General features: G+C 40.1%; 1 protein-coding gene across 1 annotated transcript; it reads left to right on the plus strand.

The window, feature by feature from the left end:
- The first annotated feature begins 618 nt into the window (after positions 1–618).
- scdb (stearoyl-CoA desaturase b) lies at positions 619–10322 on the plus strand. Its single transcript, XM_014968735.2, has 6 exons — positions 619–724; positions 2365–2597; positions 4584–4714; positions 6221–6426; positions 6917–7149; positions 8789–10322. Exons 2-6 carry the CDS (start codon positions 2369–2371, stop codon positions 8986–8988), a joined length of 999 nt encoding a protein of 332 aa, XP_014824221.2. The 5' UTR covers positions 619–724; positions 2365–2368; the 3' UTR covers positions 8989–10322.
- Positions 10323–12745: the final 2423 nt, after the last annotated feature.

Genomic DNA, 12745 nt, shown 5'->3' on the forward strand with positions numbered 1-12745 from the left:
GGGCTAAAGTTGCCTTGTTTTGCTGGATGAACGTTTTCAGTGTCTGCATATGGAAAAAAGGACAAGGAAAGGGACTTTTTGAAGTTTGTATAAGTCCAGGCCTACAGAACCTTTGTAAGGTTTAGCATTTAAGGATGTATTTCTTTGCATTTTTTAAAGTTGCATCATGCAAGGCAATTTTTTTTTTTTTTTTTTTTTTTTTTTTGCTTTTTCTTTTGGTTGCAAAGTTTACACAAACTATTTTAAGTTCAACTGGAAGGTAAAGCGAATGGAACCAAAATAACATTTTCCACATTCCCCATGTATCCCAGCAAAACATTTCTGAACTTTATATTTGGGGAAAAAAAAAAAAAAAAAAAAAAAAGGAAAATTGATCTGTGAACAGAGATGAATTGCACAATTATAATATCATGCTATCCAAAAACAGAACTCATTGGTGGGTGACATCATGGTGCAAAATGGAAGACCTTTGTTTGCAACCTCTTGCAATGATTAATCCTGACAACATCAGACTGAGATGCTCCAGAAGATTGGGTAAGAGCTCCGGGTTACGTAAAGATTTAGTTGGAGGAAAAAAAAAAAAAAGTTAAACATTGGTGGAGCAAACAGCCAATAGAATGCTTATACCTGCAGCAGGATGTTGCTTTAAAACCACCTCAGGGCAGGAAGAGTGTTGCATCTCTTAGTGTTGCCTACATCTGACCTGGTGCAAGAACAACAAAAGGTAAGAAGTTTCTCCAATCGCAATCATGTTAACAGCAATTTGCATTGCTTTAGTAGTTGCTCTGAAAATATGCATCTTGTCAATGAACTCGAGTCTGAATGTTTGTTCTCTCTGTCGCTCATTATCGTCTAACCATTCTGGAAATAAAAAAAAAAAAAAGGTAATGTTGGGGAAATCTTAAATTTTAATTTACTGATTGAAACACTGAATGTAGAGGCGTTCAGTGTTTCATTGTGGCTTCATATTCCTTTTTCTTTAGCAGTGGAGTGAATGTGCGTCGAGGCCATTGCGGTTTAATGCAATGCTTAAGTCTCCTGGTCAACTCGACTCCTCTGTTACAAATCTTATCTGGCCTTGATCAGTTTATGGTAAAATTATGGGCATTTCTCTTCTGGATTATGGCTGCAATAGCACCTTCTGGAACATTTAGAAGCTTAGAAAAGCAGCTGTAATGTTGTCATCAGTATGTTTCTCAACATTTACTGTTTTTTTTTTCTTTTGCGAATGTCTCTTCCTGTTAATATTAAATCAGATGTTATTGGTTAGCATATACTAGTGGGAGAGCTTTCTAGTTGCTGACAGATTCCAGCTGATTTCTTGGCTTTTTTGAATGTCTTTTTTTTTCAGGTATTTCAATATTTACTCCCTGTTCCATCACATCATAACAGATAACTTCATACATGGACTAGTTTGTGTCTATTCTATTTATGGACTGCTTTAGTTTTCACATCTATCTAGTGCAGTGTTTCTCAATTCCGGTCCTCAGGCCCCCCCTGCCCTGCTTGTTTTAGGTGTTTCCCTTCTGCCACACACCTGGAATGAATATTTTGGTAATTAACAGGCTTCTGCAGGACTTGATGGTCATGCAATCATTTGAATCAGCTGTTCTGGCATAGAGGCACATCTAAAACATGCAGAGCAGGGGGCGGTGAGGACCGGAATTGAGAAGCACTGATCTAGTGTGAATTCCAATGGAAATGTTATATTTACTGGGGAAAAACATTGACATGTACAGTGCTTGTTTTCCATTTTGTGTTGATCTTCAGGAAAACGTCCTGTTTAAGTAAAACAGATAATCTCCATAAGACAAGGGGGAGGGAAAAAAAACGACAAAATTTTAAAAGATCAAGCCATAAATTTATTGAATAAATGTGACCCACTTCTTATTAGCCACCCTTCTGTATGGGGGGGAAAAACAAGAGAACGTAACAGGTGGGAGGATGGTCGACTCTACGCCAATCTCCATCATTTTTACACTTCCTGGTTTGATGTGCCAGTAAGAATTATATATTTCCTGAGTTGAGAGATATAACTAGTGCAAAAAAAAATAAATTACAAAAATATAAGGAGAGTCTATTTTTGAATCATAAATAAAAAAAAAACCCCACAAAAATCTCCTTATAAGCGATGGACAAGTCATTTTTAATTAATCAGGCAGAAAAACATTGACTTCAACGAGAAGGTTCCTGTTGACGGCTGGCAGTCCAGCTGCAGCTGCCCGCTGTGGGCGCTGCAGGAGTACATGAGCGCAGCTGCCCGCCGCCGTGCCTTCCTCTCTCTGTCCGCATCACGCTGCGCAGCGCATCAGACGGAATAACACCGTCCCCTTGTTCTGCTCGCGCTGTGCTTCCCCGCTGCAGAAACATGACCGAAACCAGGATTCATCGCGCCGACAAGCAGCAGAACGGGGATGCCATGGCGGAGACGTCGACCGTGGACGACGTTTTTGACGACACCTACAGAGAGAAAGAGGGGAAGAAGCCGCCCAGGATCCTGGTGTGGAGGAACATCATCCTGATGGGTTTCCTGCATGTCGGAGCGCTTTATGGACTGGTTCTAATCCCTTCCGCGTCGTGGCTAACTCTTGGATGGAGTGAGTATTTGCTGATTTCTGTCTGAATAGAATGCGCTGATGCTGTGTGAGCACTGCGAACCACAGAGCACACTGCCTGAGGGGATCAAGCCTGTGGGAATAATGGAGAATGAGTCACTCTGGCCTAATTTTAATGAGAGGGCCTGCATGAAGGTTTTCAACCCACTGATGATTTATATAGCATCCATTTCTATAATCAATTTCATTTTGAGTCAAATGGTAAATTGAGTAAATAAAGCTAATATAATCTATTTCCAAATATAAGGGCAATTAGCTCTACACCTCATGATGTTGCAGCTAGTTGTGTTGTTTTTGCAGGGGCGTCTTTGGAAAGTTTTCCAAGGTGTGACCAAATAATTTAGGCCTGACACACCTAAACCAAAAGCCAGAACTGATTTTCTGGACTTTAATAATGCTGTTATGGGGAGAGTTAGAAATGGGTGATAGAAATTGGTGTCCGATGCAGGACATTAAAGTGAAAAAGGAATAAAGGTTGCAACCGATTGAACCGTACTCTCTCCTGTCTTACATTAATTTGAATAAATAATATCTATACGGAAGACTATGGTTGGATAGATCTTTGTGATTGTTTTGAATGAATTTTGACTTGGTGCATAGAAACTAAGCTGAATCGTTGTAGATTATTGGAGGCCTAACCAAAACCATTCAGGATCCATTTTGGGCCCCTAGGAAGTGGACTCTCTCCTTTGCTTGAGCCTGTTCCCTTTTTGCTCGACTCAGTTGTGAGACACAGTTTTCCTAAGGATAACTTTCATTTGTAGCACGCCTCTGGATCAGTAACAGACCTTCAGAACAATACATGCAGACATCTTTGAGTCTGACAGATGAACTACGCATTCTATCAATAACATGTAGGTCTGGACTTTAACTGGGGCATTCCAGAACGTCTTTCTCAGATTCTCAAATGGTTGTAGGTTTGAATGATCTAAACCAGTTTGTTGTCGATCTGACTGTGTGTGGGGTTGAGGTCCTGCTGGAAGGTGCACCACCGTCCCAGTCTAAAGTGTTTTTCTGCAGCCTGTAGCATTTTTTCCCCCTAAGATTATACTGTTTTTAAACATACTCTATTCAACTCTGGAAAGCTTCCCTATCTCTTGTGAAGAAGCATCGACACAGCACTGACAGTGGGGATTGTATGTTTCCTTCCTTTGTAGCATACACCCATGACCATGAAGCAGCACTGGATAACCACACACTCTCACCTGCGTGACTGACCAACCAATGGTATTCGCACCATTTATTTGGATGAATTTTGTTCAGTTTTCAGCACACTTGCCTGCAAAACAAGTTTCCATAATGCTAGAGACTGTGATGCATTTCAGATTAATCTGTGGCTTTTGGGTGAAGACACCAAATCTGCATCTAATTGTCTTCCTCATTTGAGTCTCATTTGAGTTTTGTTTCAAAACTCAAAATATATTCAAATCTTAAAGATTCCCTTCACATTTTCTCTAGCAGTCCAATCCCCATGCTTCTGGGACGTCTCGAATTATAATTATTTTAATTTCTGTCGTCCAAACAGTTTGCTGATTAATTTGACCTATATATGTGGACTGTTGTGGCGTGACTCAAGTCCCCCAACAATCTCTGCTCTGTTTCTACTCTAGCTCTGCATTTTTTTTTGCCGTCTTTTCCATATTATTTCACAGGAGAAGACAAAGCACAATCACTTCCACTGAACACATCCCATTGTGAGGCTCATGGCAGAATGCTCGTTGCCAGTCAGCCCCCAGATCTCAGATCCTGGCTAGTCCCGTCTAGGCCTCACAGAGACATGCATTCACTAGTTTTTCCAACAGCCAAAAGTGTGAGGGCTGACCTGCACACTCCCAGTGTTTCTCTAAAGAAGCAGAGGGTTATGAAAAAGAACATGGTAGCCTAGTGAGTCAGCTCTCATGGGTGTAAAAATTCATCTCAATGTGGCGCAGACAGTTTCCCTGTAAGATACCTCTCTCTTTCTTCCAGCTGCCGTGTGCTACTTGATAAGTGCTCTTGGTGTGACTGCTGGTGCACACAGATTGTGGAGCCACAGGTCCTATAAGGCTTCTGTTCCCCTGCGAGTCTTCCTCGCTCTTGGCAACTCCATGGCATTTCAGGTAAAACAAGCAAACATGTAAATATAGAACATTCAACCGTAGATGCAAGTCTTTGCAAAATACTTTTTTGTTTTTACCTTTTAGATCTTTTCACATTTGCCAAGTTACAACTTCAATGTATTTGAATGGAACGATGTGTGACAGAGCAAAACAAATAAGAGTATAATTGTGAAGTGTCAAATTTCTCTTGATCTAGAGACTGACTGTGTTATAAATTCTTTAAAAAAAAAAAAAAAGCTCAGGCTATATCAAAGAAGATATGGATAAGTCTTTCTCAGATTCTCAAATGGTTGTATGTTTGAACTTTGAATCAACCGTTCCAGGAGCTGGCTGTGCTTTTGCACTAAACCATCCCGTTGACTATTTTTAGTTTTTCCTCCCTGCTGGAAGGTGACCCTCGACCTTCTGCTGCTCCTAACAGGTTTTGTTCCATGATTGCTCTGTATTTAGCTCCGTTAATATTCCCATCAACTCTGCTGAAGAAAACCATTTCAATGCCTGCACTGCCGTTTTTCATGATGAGGGAGCTTTTTGTTCAACAAAGTCAGTTTTTCATCTCGTATAACAATTTGCATGTAGGCCAAACAGGTTTGTTCTTTTCTGTCCAAAACACTTTCTTCCATATTTTTTTGCTGTGTCCCATACATGGCTTGTGGCAAACCCTTCACAGGACTTCTTGTAACCTTTGTTCGACACTATATTCTTCTCGCCACTCCACTCAATCAAGGCCTACTTTATGGAGTGCACAACTAAGACCGACTTGCCGACAGTTTTTCAATTTCTTCAGCTTCTCCAGAGTTAAAATGATTAATGCACTCCTTATGCTGCCTATTTGTTAAGGTGGACAGCCATAACTTGGTAGGTTTGTATAATTGTGTTTGATGACAGTTTGAACAGTTCGGACTCGTCTTCTTCATCCGTGACCTCTCTGTGCTCCTTGGTCTTTAAAAAGCCGTTTGACCTTCAACACTGTCTAAACAACCACTGGCGCATTTTATTTATACTGAACTGAAATTACATAAGTGGATTCTGTTTACTAATTAGATGACTTCTGTAGACAAGGGATTATGTTGGAATTTATTTAGGTGCATCAGAGCAAGTGGGGCTGAAGACAACTGTGGGCGTCACTTTTGAGTTTCCTTTTCTCATTTCCTTCACAATTATGACCTACTTTGTGTTGGTATGTCACATAAAATTTCAATAAAATACGTTCAGGTGAGCATTTAGAAAATGCAATAAAAAGATCAAGGGGTGTGAATAGTTTTACAAGGTGCTATGCGATTTAACTCGTCTGCCATAAAAAAAATGTGCTGAAACAGCTTTATCATGAAGGGAAAAGCCTGTGGTTTTCTAAGCTTGTAGTGTTATCCATGGAAGGATACTGTATTTGTAGCCTGAATATTTTAATATATGCGTAGACCCTCATGAATCTGGTGGTGTGAGACCTCTGTGTGTATCTGTCAATGATTTTCAAAGTCACTTTTTTTTTTTCCCCTCAATGTAAAGAATGACATATATGAGTGGGCCAGGGACCACCGTGTCCACCACAAGTACTCAGAAACGGATGCAGACCCTCACAACGCCAAGCGGGGCTTCTTCTTCTCCCACATCGGCTGGCTGCTGGTTCGCAAACATCCCGACGTCCTCGAAAAGGGACGGAAGCTGGAGCTGGGAGACCTGAGGGCGGACACAGTGGTGATGTTCCAGAGAAGGTGAGGAAAAGTTCAACTGTTGTGTTGCGACATGCAGTCCCCCTGCCAGCAGGAGGCAATACTTGGCAATGCTTTTAATCCACTGCAACTGTTAGCAATAAAGATGTATCGTACATTTATGCAATGCAGTATGGGTTACGGATGATGCTGTAATTCATGTGACAACTCTTTGTCTGGCTAAAGTGACCAATGTGATAATAGTGTGACTATGACAACAATGTTTCCACTGACTGGACATTTTGTCCTCATCCTTGGTCAGTTGGAAGCAATCCCAGACTTTCAGTAGTTTTTCAGGAATAGCATAGTAGCATAAATGTTGTTTCAGGCACTGTCTCTGGACTAGTCTTGCAGTAGATGCTTTTGTAGGCATATAACTTTTTTATGCTCTTATGATACTTATTAGCTTCACATTGTTCCACATTTGCATTTTTTCCCCCTGCTTATGTTGACACTTTGTGACTTTTGACATTATCTCTTTGCTCTCCTTTAGGCACTACAAGCTGTCTGTCGTTCTGCTCTGCTTCCTTTTCCCCATGTTGGTGCCCTGGTACTTCTGGGGCGAATCCCTGGCTGTGGCTTATTTTGTCCCTGGGCTTCTGAGGTACACTGTGGTGCTCAACGCAACCTGGCTGGTGAACAGCGCTGCACACATGTGGGGCAACAGACCATATGACAAGACTATTAATCCAAGGGAAAATCCATTTGTGGCCCTTAGTGCCATAGGTGAGCATTCATTAATTATTTTTAGCTTTTCAGTAATGATTTTGTGTCTTGATGCGGCTGAAGGTTAACACTCTTGGGTTGTCTTTCAAAGTCACGCAGGCTGGGGCTCTGCCAAAAGCGTTTGCATGTTGTCATTTGTAAAAGCAGAAGTCTGTAAGTTTTTCTTTTCAGCTGCCGCTGAACCAGCTATTGAGCTCAAATGCGCAGGAATCTTCCTAGAGAATTTATTAATAAAAAAGACTTAAACCCCTTTTCAATTGAAAAGTCCTTTGTATCAGGATTTTTTTGACTCATAAGATATTTACATTTGAAGGAAAGACATTGTCTATGGTGAATTGTCAATAGTGAATCTGCATTCGAAAAAGAAAAGCATGAAGATGTTTCAGTAGTCCAATCAGACTAAACCTCAACCTGAGTGAAATGCTGTGATGTGACCTTCGCAGTGTTGTGCAGAAACAAAAGTTAGCAAGCCTCAATGAACTGAACCAACAGACAAAATCCCTCCACAACAATGTGAAAGACCAATAAAGTCAGCAGTTTTTGCTGCTAAGAGTGGTTCTGCAAGCTAGTTAATGGGTTTTTACACAGCTCTTCCATTTTGTCCTCATCTGCCCTTATCAATAACACCAGTGTAGTGGGCTGTGCATTTCTGTACATTTGACATTTGTAAAACTTGGTAAAGACCAGATTGTTTTTTTTTTTACTTTGTCCTAAAATGTAAAAACCTTGGATTTACTTGGGGTATATTTTTATTATAGATTTCTTAAAAATAAAAGCTAGAAGCTCCTGCATCACAACGACAAACTAAAGTGAGCACAATGTGATGATGAGGGACAAAGGGACGGCAGAAGCACTAATTGAAATATTTCTATGCAGTTAATGACTGCATTAACTGCATAGATCCTATGCAGGATCATTATCCACAAAAGTATTTTCACTTCTGACAGAGTTACCAAGTCAACAAAGTGACCATCTGACTTCACATTTATCTCCCGTCACGCTGGAGGAATCTTGGCTGGGAGGGTCACAGATTAACTCTGAGATGGTCTAAATCTGATATAATATACGAAATTAGATTTGGGAGGCTTGTGAACATCGTTATAAGACAATCCACCATTTTTGGATTTCCAGATTCTAACTTAATTCTTTGAATTGCTTCTAATCATATGTCACATGGTGTGTGTTACCCTTTTTTATTGTTTTATTTATTTTTTACAAATAAATTACATTGAGAAATGGATTTTCATTCTTGTTGACCCCATTTTAACCTAAATTCTGTGCTAATAGACAATAATTCATACAACAAATTAGCTGACTCAGGAGACAATAGACCATTAGAAGCCGGAAAATCTATCCTCTGTTTTTAAAATCCTTCATTTGGATTATGCTGCACAGCTTCAGGTCCTTTTCTTTAAGTTTCTTGCTGGTGGAAGAGTCGTTGTACAAAAAGGCCTTTTTCCAAGTTCCTCACCGACTGTGGGGAGCACATCCTTTAGGTAATGCACAGGAAACTGGATACAGTGGCAGTAAACCAATTAGCTGAATGATGGCCCATTCTGAAACCTCTGGGATCAAATTTCATCGTCCACAGCGATAAAAGATTGAGACATTACATGACATCATTTGTGTTTTCTCCCAGGCGAGGGCTTCCACAACTACCATCACACGTTCCCCTTCGACTACGCTACGAGCGAGTTCGGCTGCAAGATCAACATCACCACCGCCTTCATCAACCTCATGTGCTTCTTGGGTCTGGCCAGAGACCGCAAGAGGGTTTCCGGAGACATGATCGCCGCTCGCATTCAGCGAACAGGTGACGGCAGCCACAAAAGTGGCTGAGTACGAGGGCGAAGCCGCGCTAGAAACTCTGAGTGAGCCGACACGACGGACCGAGGCAGAACGTAGCAACGAGTGCAGCAGCGATTTCACTGGTGCGGTGGCGATTACCATGCTTCTTTGTGAGACTAATATCGGCTTCAAAGAGTTGTTTCCATTAAAAGTTGTGAACCTCTTTTAAGTTTTGAAGTGTCTTCACCAAGTGTTTTTTGCAACTAGTAGAGATTTGACTACGTGTGCAAAACAGCTTTTTCATTATAATATTAAAGTGTCATTAAGAGAGTGGATGTATTATTATTTTTTTGGATCAGATGAAAAATGGCATCAACAAAAATATATAAATATAAAATGTGTGTAAGTTATGTCTAGAGGCAGTAATTAATTACAGACTGGTTTTCTGCACATTATATTTCTACATTTACTTGCTGGTTATTAATTGTCTTTGGCACTTTGGAAGCTTTATGGTTTTTCTGCAAGCAAGACTGAAGTCACTTTGCTTTTAGTCCGTGGTGCTTTGGTGCGCCCGAGAAAATGTGGATTTTTAGCTGATATTTATATGTTTTTTTTTTTTTTCCCCCGCTTATTTTTAATTTACTTTTGGCGATTTAGTCCGACTAAAACATAGGCTGGCTTGTTGAAAATTAAAGTCAGCTCAGTCAGGCCTCCATTTGGCTGTTGCTTACTGTGGCCATAGAAGAAGAGCGACCATAGTACCACATGGGGATGCTTTGACATCCGTAGTGTCAGTTTTTCTTCTCATAAAGGAATAAGTTATCCGACGCGACTCAGTTTTTTGCTCTCGGTTAGATAAAACGCCACATCAGACTACGTATTTAACTCTACCCTGAGAAAATACTATTTCAGTTATTATTGTTATCCATCTCGGTAAAATATTCCAATGAGACATGGATGAGATGATTTTTTTTTTTTCTCATATGTTAGAGTACGTAAATGTTTGGCCCAAATGCCTTATGATGGTTGTGCACCTCCTGAAAACTTATAGTGAATTATACAAATAAAGGAGGAATAATTACATGTTTGGTTTCTTTAAGCTTTTATTCTGCAATTATAGCCCCTGTCAGCATTGTTTGTTTAAAGTGATAGACAACGAATAATCAAAAATGATCTATTTAGACTTTTCTCTCACCAAACAAGAATTTGCCTGAGATACAAATAAAACTTTTTATGACATTTTTGAAAGTACCATTGTAATATTTGTCAAATTTTTCTCTATAACAAAGCAACACTTGTATTGTGTTGGGAAATGGCACTTTTATTTCAAATGAATGTTTTGTATCTACTGTATGTAAAATAAATAAACCAAACTTATGCAACAAGGTTGTACTTGTTTTTTTAAATATTCTGAACAGGAAAAATATTTATACATCCACTCCATTTCTCAGAAGACACAGATTGAAAGTGAGTATTTAAAGCACCTGGATTCCTGCATGACGGAGATGACAGCAGAAGCTCAAGCGCAAGATGAAAGAGAGTGAGGAAGTGTGTGTGAGGACAGGGACGGCAGCTTCACACACAGATATTGAAGGGCATACAAAAAAAAAAAGCATCCCATCACCTGACCCACATGTTCAATAATTATAATGAATATTTGTTTAAAAACTCATTCAGGTGTGCTCAATTGTCCATAAATTAAGGTAACCATTTCTCAGTGTGGGAGGTGAGGGAGTTTGAATCTGCTTGTCACCTTGCATCAGCTCTGTTTGAGTACTCTCCGGCAACCAAATCCTCTCCAGTTCTGGGTATTTAAGCCTGATTTGCTCAGAGGTGGGCAGAGGTGGAAGATAATTCCCCTGCCGGGGTCAGCAAAGAGGCTTTGGTGTTTGCTATCAAGACTGTCCAAACATCTGAAGAATTTTTGATCTTGCTCCATTTGCTTTGGGACTTTCTGGCAAGTGGGCAGTACTGCACAGTCCATCCTCCCTGTGGTGTGAGAAAACAGCCCAGCCTGTTTGCTTTTTGCAACATTTTGGTCTGCCCCTTTGTGTTCGAGTCGCCGTGAACGGCGGCCATCAGCCTGAGTCTCGTCCAAATCCACTGTAAGTGGAGTCACCGCTGCTGACCTCTGTCACCCCGACAGTGACATCAACCCCTCAGCTCATTGGCTGCTGAATGTCAGGCCACTCTTTTCATGCCATGCAATACCACTGACAATTCCCTCTGGCAGACAGTTTCAGAGGGATAGTGGTGAATTTGTGTAAGAAGGCTTGTCGGCTAATACCTGTCGATGTTTATCTTGGTGAGGCCTCTAAATCACAGCAGAATATGAACTGCAGTTTTACAATATAGCTGTAAAATAGAGTCCTGCTACTACCACTAAAAATAATAAACTCAGGCCTTCGAGAAGGTCCTGAGTTTAAATTCTGGTGTGAGATTTTTCTACATGGAGTTTTTATCTTCTCCCTGTGCGTGCAAGGGCTCACTCTGGATCCTCCCGCAGTACAAAAATGTGACTGTTAGGTTAGTTGGTCTGCATAAATTGTACTTTGGTGCGAGTGTGTGCGTTGTTGTCTGTCCCGTGTGTCTCTATGTTGCCCTGTGATTGACTGGCAACGTGTCCGGCATGTACCCTGCCTCTCACCCAGTAACCTCTGGAAATAGGCACCAGCTCCCCTTACAGCCCTGCAAGCACAAGCATGTTTAGATAATGGATGAATGGATACACGATTATTATTGTTCCATTCATCCAGGGGTTTGAGCGGGGCTGGTGCTTATCTCCTGTGGTCATCAGGACCGGTCATCTGTCCATCACAGAGCAAATAAGAACAATTATAATCAAAGTCATGTTGTTGATTATTTATTCAGTAGAGGGGAAATTTTTTTATTTTTAATTTTTATTTTTGCTAAAAATACCAGTGCAAAAGTAAGTGGCATCCCTAAGAATTCACACAGAATAAGCGTGTTTTCTTAAATTGTGTAGAGTAGTCTGTAAACTTTTACTGGTAACATATGTCTTCTCTTTTTCCAGAGTGTAAATATGATGTGACACAGAGGCGTTTTGTTTTATCTATTCTTCAAAATGGAAAAGAGAAAACATCAATAGATCCTTCCCTAAACTTTGTCCTTATCCAAGGTCAGTGAATTCAACATTTTTAAACATCTGGAACTGTGGCAGAGAAGACTATAGTGAGGATCCACGTTTAATAAGAATCAAATATTCTTACTTGTTTACTGTTTGTTTTCTTTTTTTGTTCACTTATGTTAAAGTACAAATACGAGACTACACTCTGTAAGTAAGACACAAAAGAGAAATGGAAAATAATAAAAACTGAAACCTTATCCAAGAAAATAGATCTTTTTTGGAAATTGCTTGTACTGATTTAATATTAAAGTGAAACTAATGTTGATTTTCAAGAGATAATTTGTTAGCTATTCTATCAGTTCACTATGTATTATGGTTCATCACAACTTCAGATATTTGTGAGTGTAAAAATTGAAAGAATGTGTGAAAAAAATAATAACAACAACAGTAAGAAAAACACATGGACCCATCCGGAAACGAATTGGCCTATTGGTGTCTGCAAATAACATTAAAAATGGCTTATTGAACATCTTGTTTATTCGTTCTGCTGCATCGCCATGTTTTCCATAAACTTTGCGCCTCAGCACACTCACCTTCCCTTTGAAGCACTGCCTTAGCATCTAAAACACGTCTTCTGTGACTGTCAGGCAGCTGAGATGATCTTTGACCTTTGACTATTTTAATACACATTCCTAATACATGATGTCTTTTTGCCATTTG

The sequence above is a fragment of the Poecilia mexicana genome, unplaced genomic scaffold (assembly GCF_051168715.1).
Source record: "Poecilia mexicana isolate PSO_F unplaced genomic scaffold, ASM5116871v1 scaffold_15, whole genome shotgun sequence".
NCBI classification, from domain to species: domain Eukaryota; kingdom Metazoa; phylum Chordata; class Actinopteri; order Cyprinodontiformes; family Poeciliidae; genus Poecilia; species Poecilia mexicana.

Bases quoted from the DNA above. Each gene is read 5' to 3' on its own strand.
- scdb (XM_014968735.2), top strand. From the start codon at position 2,369: ATGACCGAAACCAGGATTCATCGCGCCGACAAGCAGCAGAACGGGGAT. The intron at 2,598-4,583 runs GTGAGTATTTGC...TCTTTCTTCCAG, and splicing joins GTGGCTAACTCTTGGATGGA to CTGCCGTGTGCTACTTGATA. The intron at 7,150-8,788 runs GTGAGCATTCAT...GTTTTCTCCCAG, and splicing joins TGTGGCCCTTAGTGCCATAG to GCGAGGGCTTCCACAACTAC.